Source organism: Astatotilapia calliptera, chromosome 6, assembly GCF_900246225.1.
Source record: "Astatotilapia calliptera chromosome 6, fAstCal1.2, whole genome shotgun sequence".
Classification (NCBI taxonomy): domain Eukaryota; kingdom Metazoa; phylum Chordata; class Actinopteri; order Cichliformes; family Cichlidae; genus Astatotilapia; species Astatotilapia calliptera.
Genome location: NC_039307.1, coordinates 22,147,076 through 22,166,330, shown reverse-complemented (window position 1 = coordinate 22,166,330; position 19,255 = coordinate 22,147,076). Strand labels below are relative to the sequence as shown.

At 41.2% G+C, this 19,255-nt stretch overlaps 1 protein-coding gene across 1 annotated transcript; it reads right to left on the bottom strand.

Moving 5' to 3' along the window:
• Window positions 1-13,169: 13,169 nt before the first annotated feature.
• LOC113023425 (zinc finger BED domain-containing protein 1-like) lies at window positions 13,170-17,250 on the bottom strand. Its single transcript, XM_026169422.1, has 3 exons — window positions 15,973-17,250; window positions 15,475-15,774; window positions 13,170-13,196 (listed from the first exon to the last, which is right to left on the bottom strand). The coding sequence occupies exons 1-3, from the start codon at window positions 17,248-17,250 to the stop codon at window positions 13,170-13,172; spliced, it is 1,605 nt and encodes a 534-aa protein (XP_026025207.1).
• Window positions 17,251-19,255: the final 2,005 nt, after the last annotated feature.

The following is a 19,255-nucleotide window of genomic DNA, read 5'->3' as shown; positions in this document are numbered from 1 at the left end:
ATTGCTGTCCACCGGGGGTGCAACTTCAGCCCCACTTGGTGGCCTGGACTGCTGGGGAGGAAAGGTAGAGTCATCCTCCTCCTCATCCATGTCCTCTAGGTCGAGGAGGTCAGAGTTGGCATCGCCCTCCGTGTCCTCGCCACCCGGCTCACCCACGTTTTGATCGAGGAGGTCTTTGAACGATGGGGGCATGAGCGGGGACTCTTCTTTCATGTCCGCCCAGCTTGTGGAGGCTCGCGGATGACGGATATCACTTGTAGCAGTAGCGGCCGACAGGCAGATGTCCTGACTGTTCGTTACTGCTACTCTCAGCCTCCTTTCCAGGACTTTCTCTGGCATCAACATGCAGTGTGGGCATCCCTGAGGGTTCGCCAGTGAAGCCTGAGCATGCTTGGCACCCATACAGAAGACGCACTTTGGATGAGGTTCCCTGCCCGAGATGACCGCATGATGTGAGGCACGGGTGGGATACAGCCTCTTTGGCCTTCGGTTCCGACCATTTGGCAGGAGTAGGAGCCAAAGACATGGTTAGAGGAAAGGCGTGAGACTAGGCTACACCAGGCTCGTCGCGACACGTTAGCCTGTACGTAGCTAGGACTAGCAGCGGGGGTTAAATCCGAGCTAGTCACCACGGGAGTCAGCTCGTCGTGACACGTTAGCTGCACTCCACTAGCCAATATTGTTAGCAACTTAATGCTAACTGAACCCTTGGTCGACTACAAGCTAACGAGACACTAAAATGGTTTGTGGCCTGCTAACAAGTTAATGCTAGCCGGACACTGAAAGAACAGCTCGCCATAACGCGTTAGCCCGAGTTACACAACGTCCACCACCTCGATAACTAAAACCAGGAACCGCTGGAACAGCTCGCCTGATGCGATTGCTGTTCCACAATGTAGCTATAAGTACACTTCTTTCGTAGGACTTACTCAGCATGATCCAAACTGGAACCAGAAAAACTGTGTTTGGTGACATACTCCTACACGGGACACCTGAGAACTGTTAAGCAGCTAATCAAGTTAGCCCGGATGCGCTGAGGGAGCTCAAAGTAGTTTCTCACAGGACAAAAGCAAGAATGAGTTAGGAGGGACTGGTCGGCCATGTTAGAATGTGGGGGTGGAGCCCTGAGCGTGGCTCGACAGGTGTTGTAACTTTATGCAGTGTTGCTCCAACTGCCCGTGTAGCGTGGGTTGTGGTCAACAATAACTTTAGACCAAGCACAGAGGACTGAGACGAGGCTATGGTGGAGGTCCGGACTTTTACTCCATAAGCTCAGAACACATACAATAACACAGTACCACCTACTGGTGGGAGGTAGTAATAGCTGCTGCTTATTACAATATACCACATCCCTCTTTTCCGAGATAAAGATACTACCTCTTAACTCCAATATTTTGTAACATAAATGCACCTTTTAAATCGTAGGAACATTAACAATATTATATTCTTGAGACATTAAGTAGAGCACACCTCAGATTGCTTGTCACTTGAGCAATGCAAATACACATCAGTGTAGTGTTTTGAAACAGATGAACACATGACAGATTAGATAAGACATGTCAAAATGAACATATGAAACATGACATATTTTCTCTCTTCTCCAACAAGACAGTTATCTAGCTTGTACAGAACAACGCAGGTACAGGATAGAGTGACTTTAAGTTTCCCAATCACTTAGTCTCTATACCTGGCAGGGCGTATTATTGCTCGTCCACTGCGTGTGTAACATGTGGGTGTGTTGTCCATACTTGCAGGACTACAGTTTTGTGGGGTGTCATTTGCTGGTGGCTCAACTGGCTCTTGGGTGTGAATGGACAGTTCATCTGGGTCCATGGGTGTGTCCTTGAACAGACTTGGGTGTATTTTCCTCAGATGTCTCCTGTTCCTCCTGAGCACTTTACCATCTGGTGTTTGCACAGTGTAGGAGCGTGGTTCCTCTCGCCGATGAGTTACAACAGCTGGCTCCCAACCGCGCCTTGTTTGCATGTGCACAGTCTCGCCTGGGGTCAGAACAGGCAATGGTCTTGCGTGCTGATCATAGTGGCGTTTCCGCTTTGATTGCAACCTGCGCACTTTGTCGTGAATGTTCTGTGGGGTTGACTGCCTCAACACAGCACTGGTGCATGGCAGGGTGCTGCGCAGAACCCGTCCCATCAACATTTGTGCAGGTGACACACTAAGTCCTGTGACTGGAGTGTTCCTCAAAGACAACAGCACTAGATGTGGGTCTGTTCCAGTCCGTGCGGCTTTCTTAAGTGCATGTTTGACAGTCTTTATGGCTCGCTCCGCCATGCCATTCGAAGAAGGAAAGCCGGGACTGGAGAAAGTTAGCTTTATCTCCCAGGATGCTGCAAACGATCTCATCTCGTGGCTGGCGAATGGAACATGATCGCTCACTATCTCTTTGGGAATTCCGTGTCTTGCGAAGACTGATTTCATCTTCTGAATCACAGAGTGTGCCGTTTTGTCAGGTAAGTTAAGAACTTCTGGATATTTTGATAAATAATCCACTAACAAAAGATATGGATGATCGTTCAGTTCGAAGATGTCTGCTCCGATTTTCATCCATGGCAGCTCTGGAATCTGGTGTGGAATAAGCGGTTCAGCCTGGTTCTTTGGCTGCATTTGCTGGCATTGTTCACACTTTTCAAGCATGGTCTCTATGTCGCGTGACATGCCAGGCCAGTACAGCACTCTTCTTGCTTTGGCTTTTGTGCGCTGCAGGCCTTGGTGGGCAAGGTGCAGCTTCTCCAGGATCACACGCCTGAAGCTTTGGGGTATTACGATCTTGTCCCCGATCATAATAATGTCATCGTGGAAACTGATATCGTGTCTCATAGGCCAGTAGCTGTGGAGTGTTTTGTCTAAACTCTTCCTTCTGGGCGGCCATCCGTTGAAGTGTCTTTCGCGCACGGCTTGTAGTACGCTGTCTGCTGCCACTGCTTTTTTCAGGTCACACAATGTTTTCTCGCTCAATGCTGCTGTGGCCTCCAGAGCATACACAACTCTTTCATCATTTGCGTTTTCACTCACGTTTCCGTCGTCACTGGTAGTTGTGGCACGTGAGAGTGCATCGGCTATGAACATGTCTCTGCCGGGGGTGTATGTGACGGTGAGATCATATCTCTGTAGTTGCAGCAGCATTCCTTGTAGCCTCGCTGGTGCCTTGCATAGCGGTTTGCGCACTATCGCCTCCAGGGGTTTATGATCAGATTGCACTGTCACTGGTCTTCCATAGACATACTGGTGGAATCGTTTAGCGGCAAACACAATGGCTAGCAACTCTTTTTCTATTTGTGCATACCTTTTTTCTGTGTCTGTGAGTGCTCGTGACGCGTAACACACAGGTTGTCCGTCTTGTAATAGGCATGCGCCCAGCCCATCTTTTGAAGAATCGGCCTGCAGTGTTAGTGGTTTCTTGTGGTCATAAAATCTCAACACTGGAGCTTGTGTGAGCGTCGACTTGAGCGTCTGTAACGCTACTGTGTGATGTGGCTGCCACTGCCACACTGTGTCCTTCTTGAGTAGCTGTCTCAAAGGTGCTGTGAGCGATGCTTCATTTTGGATGTACTGTGCCAAAAACTTCGTCATTCCCAGCAGACGCTGAAGGCTTTGTTTGTCTTCTGGAGTCGGCATGTCGACAATAGCTTTGATCTTTGAAACATCTGCTTTCTGCCCTGCTGCCGTGATGATATGGCCCATGTATTTCACTGTGTCAACTTTGAACTGAATTTTGTCCTTGTTAAACTTCACGTTAGCTGCTCTTGCTTTCTCCATGACCTTCTGCAGGATTTCATCGTGTTCGTGCTCTGATGTAGCTGCAATTATCATATCATCTGCAATGATAAATACACCAGGAATGTTGCCGAAAGTCTCACAATTCTTTTGTTGAAAGACCTCGCTGGCTGATTTGATCCCGAATGGGAGTCGGAGGAAGCGATATCGGCCCCAAGGTGTATTGAAGGTACAGAGCTTTGATGACGGCTCGTCCAGCTTGATCTGCCAGTATCCATCTTTTTCATCCAATATGGTGAAGATGGATTTTCCTGCTAGCTTGCTGCGAACGTCCTCGTGTGTGGGAATGGAGTAGTGCTGGCGTTTAACTGCTTGGTTCAGATCACAAGGGTCCAAGCACACCCTTAGTGTTCCGTTCTTCTTCTGTGTGGCGACAAGACTGTTGACCCAATCTGTAGGCTCATTGACAGGCATTATGACATCTCTGTTTTGTAAGTCCTGTAGCGTCTTCTTCAGCGCATCCATTATGGAGAGTGGCACGTTCCTGCATGCGTGAATCACAGGTGTTGCATTTGGGTCAATATGTATGTGGTGAAGTCCAGGGAACTCACCTAAGCCTGTGAACACATCAGCGTACATCTCCACAAGTTCTTCCGAGGTAGAAGGTGGTTTAGCTGATTTCGGTACAGAGGATGTCATGGCAAGGGTCTCAACTCGTTGCACCAGATGGAGCTCTTCACAAGCTTGTCCACCTAGGATCGGTTTATCTGCGTGGCTTGATACAAGAAAGTCAAACACAGCCTTGTGCTTCCGTGCTTCACACTCAAGAGACACCACACCATCTGCACGTATGCGGGCTCCACCAAAAGCTATGAGTACAGTCTTTGTGGGCTGTAACCGAGGCATATCTGGTAACTCGTCATAAACTGATCTGGGGAGCACATTTGCGTCCGCACCTGTGTCTAGCTTGAAGGTGAGTGGTACGTCTCCGATTGTCACACTTTCATGCCATTTGCCAGTCTTGTGCTTGTCGCTGGATACCATGCCGATGTATAGTGAATTGCCATCAGTTTCAATGTTGTTAATAGTTTTTGTTTTCTTGAAGTGTCTACTCTTCTCTGCGCTAGCTCTGCACACTTTTGAGAAGTGGTTATTTTTCCCACACTTGTGACATGTTGCCCCATAGGCTGGACACTGTCGGAATGCGTGTTTGTTGCCGCATTTGTGACAAACTGTTTGTTTGTCGTTGCTCAGTTTGTTTTTACTGTGTCCTGATTTAATGTATCCTGGCATTTTTCTTAATGCGTCCACTGACGTGTCTTGGGCTGCAGTTATTGACTGCATGGCCTGAATCTGTGACTTGGCCACTTCTGCTGATCTACATATTTCTATCGTCTTGCGCAGTGTGAGGTCGTTGTCACGAAGCAATCTCTCTTTTAGTCTTGCGTCACTTATGCTGAACACCAATTTATCCCTGATCATGTCGTCCTCATTGATCCCAAATTCACAACTTTTACTTCTCTGACGGAGTTCCGTGACATATCTGTCCACTGTTATATCCGCCGACATTGGGTATGACCAGAACTTGTGGCGTTCATAAACAACGTTCTTTCGTGGACTACAGTATTCCTTAAACGTTTTCAAAATGTCCGCCATTGTCAGTGCGTCTCCGGTCGGGGTCACTGTGAGCGTGTTGTACACTTCAAGCGCTTCTTCGCCGATAGTGTGGAGAAGAATGGCTATTTTAACCTTTTCATCCTTCTCCAACGCACCCGTAGCAGTCATATACAGTCCGAATCTTTGTTCCCATCTGCGCCAGGTCTCAGATAAATTGCCTGTGAGCAGTAGCGGTGATGGTGGCTTGAATTGCTCCATGCCGTTAGCAATGGCTACTGTTAGCTAATCTACGGCTAGCTTACTCACGTCGCGGTCCCTGTTCACACGGTCTTGCCGACTTCTGACACCATGTTGTAACTTTATGCAGTGTTGCTCCAACTGCCCGTGTAGCGTGGGTTGTGGTCAACAATAACTTTAGACCAAGCACAGAGGACTGAGACGAGGCTATGGTGGAGGTCCGGACTTTTACTCCATAAGCTCAGAATACATACAATAACACAGTACCACCTACTGGTGGGAGGTAGTAATAGCTGCTGCTTATTACAATATACCACAACAGGTCTGTCATAGACAGACGTGGTGTCATTGGAACTTCCTTAGTTGGTCACGCCGAGGCAATTCCCATAGTGAAACACTGAGCGAAGTTAGAAAAAGAACCAAAACAAGTACTGCACTGAGGCAAAAAGAAAAGAAGCAGAGCATCGATCGGTTTTGTGAGGGGGAAAATATGTAAGGTAATGTGTGTTTTAATCACGATTCATCATTTATAACCCTGTAGATATATGTTAGCTTTGTTGATATTTGCATCAACTCTTTGTTGATGCAAATATCTATTCAGCCTATCACACTGCATATTTCATTTTATTTTCCCCATCATCAAACCAGCTACACTAGTGTTTGCTCTAACTTGTGAAGTTTGACTTTTTTCTCTTGTTTATATCATCATGGGGAGGTAACACATTTGTTTCTTCTCTGTAGGTTATCTCAGTTTGCATTGGTAGGCAGCTCCATTTGTTTGTTATTTTGGCCTTAGCTCACCCCAAGATTATTTCATACTGGTGTGTTTGTAAATCTGTTGAATAATAAATACAACATCCATTCTTTATTGAGAAGTTCTTTCTGTGGCTCTTTGGGACTTCCATCATACCCCAGATGCAACATTGGATGATGCCAGACGGGTTTTCTGAGTATTTCTAAGTATCAGTATCTAAGTATTGATTTTCCACGACTGTCTCTAGGGTTTACAAAGAATGGGCTGAAAAATCTAAACTATTGATTGAGTGGCAGTTGCTGCTAGAGGTCAGAGGAGAATGGCCAGACTGCTTTGAGCTGATAAGAAGACAACAGACACTTGAATAACCACTCATTACCAACTAGAGTCTACAGAAGAGCATCTCTGAAGGAACAACACATCAAACCTTGACGGAAGTTGGCTACATCACAAGAATAGTATTGCTGCTTGCTATGTTCATCCCTTCAAGCAGGATAACCCACCATGTCACAAAGCTCAAATGATCTCAAATTGGTTTCTTGAAATTACAAGTTCTCGTTACTCATATGGCCTCTACAGTCACCAGTTCTAGAGCACCTTTGGGATGGTGATAGTAGATTCTCTGCACTGATCCAACAGATTAGCAACAATCATGCTATCATGTTAATATGGACCACAATCTCTGAGGCATGTTTGAAGGTAGTTCTGAGGCAAGGGGTCCAAGGTGGCACAAACAAGGCGCACCTAAAAAACCTGGTATTAACTGCAGTGGAGTTCAGCAAGTGATAAACCACAAATAAGAAAAAATTAGAACTTATTTTCTGCTTTTTAATATGGGACTCAGCATAAGCAGTTATCCCAATGTTCATGGTAACCAGAGCATGACCCTATTATTCTTTTGCTTTAAACGCAAGGGTTAAAGTGGGTTACTGAAGGTGCTGGAACATTGGTAGGTTAATACATGTAATAATAATATTACTAATGAATTGGTTCATTTTTCACATCCTGCAGTCTGGCTTCGCTTCCAGTGATGGTGCAGTCAGTGCTCAGTAATAAGAAAATACAGACATCCAATGACCCACTTAAACCTTTACCAAATCCCTTTTCCTTCTCATCTGTGTGATGTGCTCATGAAGCAAATGTAAATGTTTCAGTTCATGTTGTGTTCATGTTTCATCTACCCAGATAATAAGTAAAAAGAAGTGAGCATAAATTGAGTAGTCTTTTTTTTTAAATGGCAAGTAATTTCAAATACTAAACCCCACTTTAACCCATTTTTGTTTTAAATAGTTGTTAGAGGGTTAGGGTCACATATGAAGAGAATTAAACCAAACTTGATACCTGCTGTATGTTTCATTAAATTTAATTTACAGAGAATATTCAGGTGATATAATGACAGTATTAAAACAGTATTAGTATTGGAGACCGTTTTACAATAACACATAATTTAATTTGACACATTTAAAAACATCGCAGCTGTTTAATCACATCAAATAAGTTGCATGAAATCGACTAGCTATGTGGATGGTATATTTATTAGAGATGGCACGATACCACTTTTTTATGTCCGATACCGATACCGATATCATAAATTTGGATATCTGCCGATACCGATATGAATCCGATATAGTGTTTTTTAATCAACAAAACTGTTTTTTAAAATATCTTGCTGCATTTTGCAAGTCTGCAAGTTCATACTCAAGTTTAAAACAACAACTACACTAAAGCTATTCTGTTATACCTGTATACAAAAAAAATATTTCATAGTTCAGCAATACTGATCAATCTAATAAACTTAGACCTACACCATCCTCCCTATTCTGGTATTTTAAAGAGTACTTAGCATAAATATTAAGCAACCTAACTAATAGGGTTCCAACTCCCAGCAACAACAAAAATAAATAAATAAAAAATAGGGAACCACCCCTCACGCTCCACCTCATGATGCTTAATCGACGTAATCAACCTTAATTTGATGCAGTGTGAAAAAAAATGCACAGAAATCAATTATTTTTCAAGAAATATTAAATAGATTCAACATCTTTCTTCAACAAAATTGCAGACTGCACAGATGGTACCTTCCCAAAGTAAAAAGTACTATAGCTTACTAGGGTATATATTAGACTTAATAGTTACTATATACAGTAATTGACTTCTATTCATTTTACATCAAATTAAAACTTTGGGTGTCAGATAATTATTTATTAAAAGCTCGACATTTTAAATGAGAATAAGAAAGAAAAGTATGTCTTTGTGCCCCCTTTTCCCTGTTCATGCCCTATCGGCCCCCCTGGCTAAATTTTGCTAGATCCGCCCCTGCACAGTTACCAGCGTCAGCTACGTAGAAAAAGATGCTGGTGTAGAAAGAAATATTAAATAAATTCTAACAACAGCTTATCAAGCTTAAACGTTCTGCTGTTGTTCAGCCGCTGGTTTCCTCTTTCTGGTGCAAAGTGGGACAAAAACAAACAAGACAGACGGACTCGCGACAGAAAAGCCGATCAGCTGATCATTTAAGCAGTTTCACGATTGAAGTAGCAGCAGGAGAGCGAGAGGCAGTCGCTTGTTAAGCTTAACGTGGGAATGCTTTACAAACATTCAGAGATGGACTTACACACTTGCTTTACTTCTCTCGGGGATAACTTTGTCGGAGATGAAATGCTGGGTTGCTAGCGAAGCTCCACATGCTATCCAGACCACCGACATGTCCGGCATGCCACAGCTGCTCTATCACGTGATGCATACTGCTCCGACTGCTAACGTTCTGAGGTGAGTTACGGCGTGTTGCAAGTTTTGTGAGGTGCTTTCGTGATATTTAATGGATCGGATTACATTTTTTATTTTTCTCCGATATCCGATCCAGTAATTTAGGTCAGTATCGGACCGATACCGATACGTAATATTGGATCGGTCCATCTCTAATATTTATAAGACATTACCTCCAATTTTTTACTTCTGTGGATTTTTTTCAGGTGCATGTGGAACAGTAGTGTTTCCCAGTAATGAGCACATTTATTTCCCCTTTCTCTATTCGCCATAACCACAGAATAACAGATAAACCCTATTTTAAAACTGAAAGAAGGGATTTATCAGTGGTGGTAGTGGGTGGACGGTTGATATAAAAATTAGCAGCATGACTTGTTGTGACAGTAAAATGATTAAAAAGTGAGGAACTCTATTAACAGCTTGCAAAAGGGGTAAAATTATTAATCACAGATTCATAGCTCTAGAGTGCTAAATATATTCTAAACTAATAATAAGAAAATATAATAAATGGAAAAATGCACAGCTTCAGATATTGATTCAGTTGCCTTTGACTTTGGACATGCCTCTGACCTTCATCTTACTTTTGTTAGAGAATAAGAGCTATGTAACAATCACACTATCTTACATGTGCCTGTAACGTATCATAGCATAGGATGGTGCACAGGAGGCAATATCTCCCACTATTCTAGAAATGGCGTTTTTTCCCCTTCCTCTAGCAATTTATTTTCGCCCTTGTGGTTTGTGATCGCTTTGTTGTGGCTGCCACATGGCACAGCACTAAGTGTAGTAAGAGACTATTTCCATTCATTAAATTGCAAGACAGCATGCACATACAGAGAAGGGAGGCTATGAGACACTGTATGTGTGTGGTGCATTAGTGGTTAAAAGGAAAAAGTAAAAAAATATAGGGAGTGTGGGACACTTAAAGTAATATCACACTGCCCTTTTTAAAGGTTATTGTCAAAAGATAATAGCGTTGTAGCTAAATAATCAATCAGATGAAATGTGTGCAATCTAGAAAACCATTAAATCACAAAAAAATAAAGGTTTGATGAATAAAGCAGAAAAAAAACCCCAAACATTTTGGATTTATTGTCGATATATAAGGCCGATCATGTGGTTTTGTGAATAGAAGCAACTGCATCTTTAATCGAGCCCTTTAGTGGAGTCCCTTCTTGTTTGCAGTGGTGATGGACAGATTAATAGATGAGGTTAAGCACGAGTCTCTGTTAACTATGATGTTTGCAGATGATACTATGATCTGTAGTGAGAGTAGGGAGCGGGTCTAAGATAGCCTGGAGAGGTGGGGGTATGCTTGGGAGAGACGAAGAATGAAATTCAGTAGAAGCAAGACAAAATACGTGTGTGTATGTGAGAGTGAAGCAACTAGACTGGTGAGACAGAGGTAGTTAAGGTGGATGAGTTTAAGTAACTGGCACCAGTGTTGGTCAAGTTACTTGAAAATAGTAATAAGTTACTAATTACTTCTCCAAGAAAGTAATCCAGTTACTTCACTGATTACTTATTTTCAAAAGTAATTAGTTACTTTATAACTTAGTTACTTTTTAAAAACATGATACACAACCTGAATATGTTAATAAAGTAATAGACCTTTCAGCCCAATTCTATTTTTTCTGCATCATCCATCATATAAAACTGAATCTCTTTTTAAAACTTGTTTTATTAATTTCAATCTTTTAATTTTATGCACATTGCATCAAGCAAAAATGAAATTATATGCAACAGACTTTGACTTGAAGTAATTTGTTTAACATTTAAACCTATTTTCTGAATATTCCAGAATATAAACTATAATTATTTTTTGTGTTTACACTCACTCTTTCAAATAGATGAAAGTAAAACACAGCAAAAAATAACTAAAATCAAAGATTTAGCTGCACTAAGTCCTGTCACTCTTAAATCTGTTTTCACCTGTTTAGCAGAAGTGGAGCCGTCGGAGGTTTGCCTGGTGCCAAAGCGTTCATGTCAGTGGGGGGATCCGGGGGTTTCTCTGTGAATTTTACATTCCCGTCCCAGCACTCCATATTATCCATTGTTGATCTACATGCGTCTGTTGCTGTTGCACATGCTTACGTCATTGTCACGAGACACCCTCACAAACCAAATAATGGTTTAGTAATGCAGTAATGCAGCCTGCTTACGGGAAAGTAACAGTAATCTAATTACTATTTTGCAATAGTAAAAAAGTAATCAGATTACAGCAACACAATAGTTTTAATGCGACAAAGAAGACAAAGATATATATCCAGGGAAATGTGCATGCATACAAGAACATGTATAAATTATAGTGTAAAGTTACTGAACTTCAGGATAACTTCTCTCTGTGCAAGTCAGTCCTCGTATGTAAATGATCTGTTCCATATTAATGCGAGACTTTTCTTACCTGAGTCACTTCCTCCCTGCTGCCAGTCTCCTTTGCAATTAATTTAATTCCATTTGTGTTGAAGAAATGTTTGGGTATGGGACTGGAAACACAACAGTAGGGAGAGGCATCTTCTGACAACGACGCCTTTGAAGTTGGCGGTTCCTTTAAAATAATTATGAAAAGAAAGGAATGAAAACACTGCACATGCTGCTACATCTCAAAGACAATGCTCGGTGATCCTTATTCACGCATTTGCTGGAGGGTAATCAGTCTTCCTTTAATGTTTTTTAATGATATTTCAGTCAAGCAAAATCCCTTTGGTTGAATCAGAATCTCAAACTTAATAAATACTATATCTAGCTATTGTACCCTTTAAGACAGATGACTTACTTTATTGCTTTGCAACAGCATATCTTGACTCCCAAACTCCCAGCAGTTAATGTTCAAGTAAAATAAAAGCAGGATTACAGAGGCGTACCTATTATTATGACAGTTGTGGAAATAACAGGAAAAATGTGTAGGCAATAATACAATGCACGTGCATATACACATAAAATATGTTTAGTCAGTGATTACTTCATTGGTTTCAGTTTAAGGTAGTCAAAAGTGTGTTCTTGTGCACTTACAGACACACACTACATCAATAATGTGAGAGTGTAGTGATGCATTTCTCTCTGCCTGTTCACTTTTATATCACTACACGATGAGGGGGAATTAAATTACTATAGTCTCATGCTATTCCAAAATACATATCAATGCACCAACAAAGGCACAGAACATAGATTTGTAGATTATGGTTTCATGAGCCTGTCACTGAAGGGGCTTTTCGGAACACCCACTGCATCATAGATAGGGTAGTGAGTGTTATTAAAGAGAGATGACTGCTTAGCAATGACGCTCTTCTCCCCAGTGTTTCCACTGTGTCCAAGGGGCACACAAGGACAGCGCTGACATTCATAATTAGTTTATTCAGTCTCTTGCTTTTTATCCCTCTCTGTGATTATTTCTGCTTCCCAGCAAACTACTGCACAAACACAAATTAAGAACTAATGCCAGCACAGTGATACAAAATGATTTTTAACTGTCTATGGCACCTTCTCCTTGGCAGATAATGGCCACTTTGGCCATTCTTATACATTTTTTCACTAAGGCAGGTTCTTAAGATAAATAAACAGGTACAGTGCTTCTGGAGTCTGCTACAGTCTTATTCTAAAATGGATCACTTCAGAACTCTTCACACAATATGCCAGAATAACAAAAAAATGTTTGGAAAGCTTGCAAATTTCTTAAAATTAAAAACATGTACATAAGTATTCACTACCTTTGTCATGATACCCAAAACTGGGCTCAAGTGCATCATATTGATCACTGATCATCTGTCAGATGTTCATATGAGTCTACATAAGGCCCCATAGTTACAGGTCATGTTAGAGAGCAATCCAAGCCAAAAGTTCCAAGGAATTGCAGACTTCCAAGACAGGATTGTATAGAGGCAAATATCTACAGAAAGGTACAGAAAAACGTTTGCAACACTGCAGGTCCCAATGACCACAGTGGCTTCCATCATTTTTAAATGTAAGACATTTGGAACCACCAGGACTCTTCCTAGAGTTGGGTGCCCAGCTAATCTATGTGAATAGAGTGAAAGGGCCTGAGTGAGGGAGGTGACCAAGCTCATTCTGACAGAGCTCCAGCATTGCCCTGTGGAGAGAGCAGAACGTTCCAGAAAGACAACCATTTCTGCAGCACTCCACCAATCAGGCCTGTTTAGTAGAGTGGCCAGACTGAAGCCACTCCTCATTAAGAAGCCCATGACAGCCCATCTGGAGTTTGCCAAAATGCACCTGAAGGACTCATAGACCGTTACAAACAAAATTCTCTGGTCTAATGAAAGATTGAACTCTTTGCCCTGAATGCAAAGTGTCATGTCTGGAGAAAAGGCACTGCTCATTACCTGGCCAGTACCACCTATACAGTGAAGCATGGTGGTGGCAGCATCATGCTCGGGGGATCTTTTTTGGCAGCAGCAGAACTAGGATACTAGTCAGAGTCGAGGGACAGATGAATGCAGCAATGTACAAAGACATACTTGATGATAACTTACTCCAGACCTTTCTAGATCCCAGACTGGGGTGAAAGGAGTAGTTTTAAGACCAATCTGTGATGTTCCTGAGTGGACTGAATATCTCTGGAGAGATCTGAAAACGACTCTGCACCAATGTGCCCTATCCAACCTAATGGAAGTCAAGAGGTTCTACAAAAAAGAATGGGGGAAATTGCCCCAAAATAGTTCCAAGCTTGCAGCATCATATTCGAGACTTGAGGCTGTAATAGTAAAAGGTGTTTCAACAAAGTATTGAGCACAGGCTATGAATACTTATGTATATTTTATAATGTTTTTTATTGTGTAAAAAAATAGCAAGAATTTAAAGAAAATATTTTTGTATCATGTGTAGAATTTTGATGTCATAAATGAATTCAATCAATTTTTTTAATAAGGCTGGAAGCTTGACAAAATGGGGAACAAGTGAAACTTTGTGAATACTTTCCAGATGCACTGTATTTGTATGTCCCAGCAATCCAAATGTCCATTCCATAAAAGTATTAGATTACCAGTGAATGGGCTTGTTTCCTGTGAAAGTTCATTACACTCCTCTTAAGCTTGTTCACATTACATCAGTTCTGTTTTTAGCATTTGGTGAAATCCTGGGATAGTGGTTTCATCACCACAGATTTTCTGAAAGTGCCAGTTGCTGCTATTTTGTACATCTAACAGTAACAAAGTAATCATTATGACAAACTCTAAAAAATATACAGAAAAAAACACAGTCATGCAATGCAACAAAATAGTGTCTGTTTCATCCGCATCCACCATCTCAGTCTTTCCTGTATGCAAGCCTGGCAGTGTAGAGTAAAAAGCATGGAAAACAACTTTTTCATATTGTTCTTCAAGATGATACAGGGAACTGCACACTAGGTATATGATGGCGAACTGCACAGAGGAGCTCACCCAGAGTATGATGTGACCGAGGAAAACCTCTCTAGAGTCTTCATTAGGTTTCATGTAAGAGCTTCTACTCTGTAATGGTTAGGATCTCGCATAAAAAGAAGAGAAACTCTCAGAAAATATGAAGCACCACCTCAGGCAGCTAGTATTCAAAGACCTTAAGAACTCTGGAGAAGACAGGAGATAAACAATGGACAATTGTAAATACTTAAAAAACTAAAAGTAATTTGAGGGGAGGAAAATGCTCTCAGGTTTGCTGAATGCAAAAATAAAGATGTGCATACATTGTTTTGGTAAGAAATACTCAAAGGTTACCAAAAATGCTTCTTGTGGCACATTCATTTGACTCTTTAGTAGAGGTGGGAATCACCATACACCCCACGATACGATATTATCACAATACTTAACTCACGATACGATATTATTGCGATTTCTTTTTAATATATATATATATATTTGCAATATTCTGGGTATTGCAATACGATATTTTGTGATTTATCACATATTTTTTCTACTGCAGATTTTGTCCATAAAGGTAAACTTTATCAATATTCATTTGATCTAATAATAAAGTCTCACACTCAGTCTTTCTCTCATGTCAGTCAGTTTTATTGCTGACAAAGTGAACGGTTTGTATAACAGTCTAGTAACCAACTTAACTGAACGTAACTATCTGGTACAATTATAGCTTAAAACAAAATATAATTTTACATTAAATAAAAAAGTTTTAAATTTAAATAAAAGAAAACATTTCTTAAATTAAAATAAGTAAACTGTCCTGTTTGTTGCTGCCCTAAAAAGTTAAACACATTTGGACAGTGAAGCAATGTCAGCATTCTTGCTCAGAAAAAGGAGCTGATCAACATGCTCTGAAGTCAGAGTGCTCCGTTTTGCTGTGACGATGTCTCCAGCGGTTGAGAAGACTCTTTCAGCCGAGACACTAGTACCTGGGATACAAAGGTATCTTTTTGCCAGTGTGGCCAGGAAAGGATAGACTTCCTCATGGGATTTCCACCAGCTTAGTGGGTCTTCTGTGAGTGCCAGTGACGTGACCTCCTGGTATCTTTTCACCTCCTCCTCAGCTGTGGCAGATAATGATTTTGGTGGGGCTCTAACATCACCATAAGTCTGACCAAGCAAGTCTGTTAACCCACAAGACTTCCTCATCTTGGCTGGTATGAGAGGGGGTCTGGGATTTTGTTCAGGCTCGTCAGGTTTCTCATGATGTTCATGGGCTTCTGGCTCACAGATGGGCTGCTGCCTCTTTTCTTCCTGTAGAAAACCCACACACATACAGAGAGAGGGAGAAAATAAATATTTCATATCTTTTAGTATGCAGTAATATGTTAGCAAATTATAATTAATGTATTTAATTGTTAAATAGAATATTACCAATATGACAAAAATATCACCGATCTACTAATATTGTAAGTAAGTTATTTAAATTATAACACCAGAATGTTTGCTTACCTGAAGGGTTATAGCCTCAGCAACCACTCTGGCATAGGTTTCCTGTCTTTCCTCCAGTGACAGGAACGGCAGGGTTTTAAAGCGTGGGTCGAGAGCTGATGCTGTGTAGAGGGTGTTCCTCTCGACTGTGCTGGCATATCTCTTCTTAAGATCTTGACTGATACTTTGCTTGATGTTTCTGACCAGCGCTGTGTCACCAATGTTGTCTTGGGTGTCGTGCAACAGCTGTGCTAGCAGCGGTGCTACGAGAGACAGAGTAGGATTCTTTTCCTCAGACATCACAGTAGTCGCGACTTGCATTGACTTCAAGGCCCGGACAATTTCTTCAGTGTTCCCAATATCCGTCTCGTTTAGAGTAAAGATGTCTGTGCTACTCTTTCTGACTTCGGGAGACAGCAGCGCTGCAAAAATCGCAGGTTGTTGTTCAAGGAAACGCTGGAGCATGTCATAAGCACTGTTCCATCTCGTGCAGACGTCGGTCTTGAGCTTGTGAGTCGGGAGCTGTAACATTTTCTGTTTTTGCTCCAGAGCGTGGTTTGCCACTGTGCTTCTATTGAAAAACCCAGTTATGCGCCGCACTCTTCCCAAGACCCTGGCTACTGCAGGCAGGTTTAAGGCTCGTTGTGATGCCAGATTGAGCGTATGGGCGAAACACTTCACATGCAGGTATCCCGCTAGCTGAGTGGCAATTGTCATATTAGAAGCATTGTCGGTGACAACCACCAGATTTTTGTCGGCAATCCCCCATTCCTGTGCTGCATTTTGCAGGAGATTTGCAATGTTCGCTCCGGTGTGACTTTCATGTAATGTTCGAGTTTGGAGAATGTAAGACAGCAGTTGCCAGTCCGCTGTGAGATAATGAGCTGTTATAGTCACATATGAATCCACAGCCCGCGAGGTCCATGCGTCGCAAGTTAATGCAACCCTTTCTGCTGTGCTCAAACTTTCCTCAACTTTACGCTTCACATCTATGTAGAGATTGGGTACGGCTGTGTCCGCGAAAAAACGTCGTGATGGTATCACATACCTGGGTTCCAGCGTCTTGATCATATAAGAAAAGCCCTCGTTTTCCACAATGTTGTAAGGACGCAGGTCTTTGCAGATGAAGTACGTGATAGATTGTGTTATTTTCTTAGCTCGCTCTGAATTGGGAGATAGCTTTGCTAAGCTAAGAGTGTCCAGCGTTGGTTGATTTTTCAGTGGAGCTGATTCAGAGCTAGCTTTCCCATCTGCGGTTAATGCTATTTTTGGATGGTGCCGTGTAAGATGGGCCCTCATGTTCGTAGTATTCCCAGAGTACTTTATTTTCATATGACACACCTTGCAAATCCCGTGTGTCATATCCATCTCATTTGTTCCATCCTTGTTAAAAAATCCAAAGTACGTCCAGACATTTGATTTAAACGCAGATGGCGCTTTCCTGATCTCTTTTTCTTCCTCCATCTTTGTTTGATCTATTTTCCCATGTGCTGACCTAACCTCTGCTGACCTCACTAGAGAAAAAGCTCAACCGCACCATCTGGTGGACTGGAAGTTTTTGGAACAAAATATCGATATCTGCTATCCCTGTATCGATACATTATTAGCAAACAAAATATAGCGATACTACGCAGTATCGATTTTTTCCCCCACCTCTACTCTTTAGGGGGTGAAACACAAGACACATTACACTTCTAATCAATAACAAGTATAAGAGACAACATTTGTAAGAAAACTGAAGATAGTTTAAAATTCATATTTGAAACAGACATCGAGGCAGTGATTGCAATGTTCTTGACGATTCAAATTTCAGGGTTTTTTTCTAACTGGGACCTGCCGATGCAGCTTTTTGCATTTTCAAATTTTCATAATAAAAGACGTGATTCAAATGTACAGTTTTTGCAAACTTCTCTCACTTAAACAACTGAAAATTAAGTGGAAAGAGGTTCAAATAATTCACTGAAAATGAATTGCTGAACAAACACCTTTAACTGACAATTTTTGTTACCAAAGAAAATCAGGTGTAATAGATTAATATAATAAATCAAATTTCGGTCACTTATATCATTTTAAAGTATGTTTATAAATTCACCAGATAATCGAACATTGATTTTCTTTTTTATTTCTTCTTGATTTCTTATAATTTCTCTTAACTGCTTTGGCTGTTTGCTCATACTGAGGCTGCTAGCTTGTTGCTGGCTCTGAGCTCTGGATAGCTTTAGCTTTGCCGCTGTTAGCGTTTTAAAATATCCATGTTCAGCTGGGTAAATGTGATTTAGGCATTTGGTGGTTTTCTTCTCACAGTTTACTTTGGCAAATGTTGTCTCCAATAACGTCCACTCATATTAGCAAGTGTCTATGAGTATCCGTGCGATTTTTGTGCTGCTGTGATTGTTTTCATAATTGAACATATGTGAAAATGAATGGCCAATTCTGATTATTGTCCACTTAATATTTACATCTTTTAGGGTAGACAAATTCTGGCAATGCTGTTTCATTTTAGTTTAAATGTAAAGAGTTTGATATGTTTTAAGGAAAATATATAGAAATAAATATAGCAACAATATACAAGGGGTGTCAACACCTTTATACATTGTGTGGATTAAAATAATAACACCTAGGTTAGAACATATATTAAAATGAAAAGTGACATTATCTATTATTTGATGAAATTATTTGTTAGGCAAATCAGTGTTCCAAGAAAGAGTCAATGAGTTGAGAAAATAGTTTATAAAAGTGTCTTAACGCATTTCATCTTGCAAATATTGGGTAAAATAAACACATAACTAGAACCTGGAAGCTGCTCTAAGGAAGAATCAAGGAAAGCTAATTGAGAAAACCAATTTATTTAGCTGATTTAAAGTTTCATAGTGAATTTAATTACCACTCAGTGAATAATTTCCTCAAGTTCTTCTCATTTCAGACAGCCAGGCCCATAATTCTTAAAGCTGAACACAGCATCACATTTTTTTCCCCCTTCCTCTCACAAAGCTCATTATCCACTGCTTTCTCCTCCTCCCTTTGTTTCCCTCATCCTCTGGCTTACTTTACGTTTCTGGTCCACAGCTCATCTTGTTCACTGCAGCCAATTTAAAAGCAGCTTAATCCTGAGGAGAATACTGTTGCCGCTTTCAGTTACACCCCTGTGATTGATGTCTGGTAAGATCTAATCTAATGTGCAACATTTGTGTGACACACAGGTACGAAAGCCAGTGGACGCACACAAAAAAAGTACAAAGGGGGTTTACTTTGTGCCCCATGCCTACTTAGAGAATACAACTGCATGTCATGTCTGAAATACTAG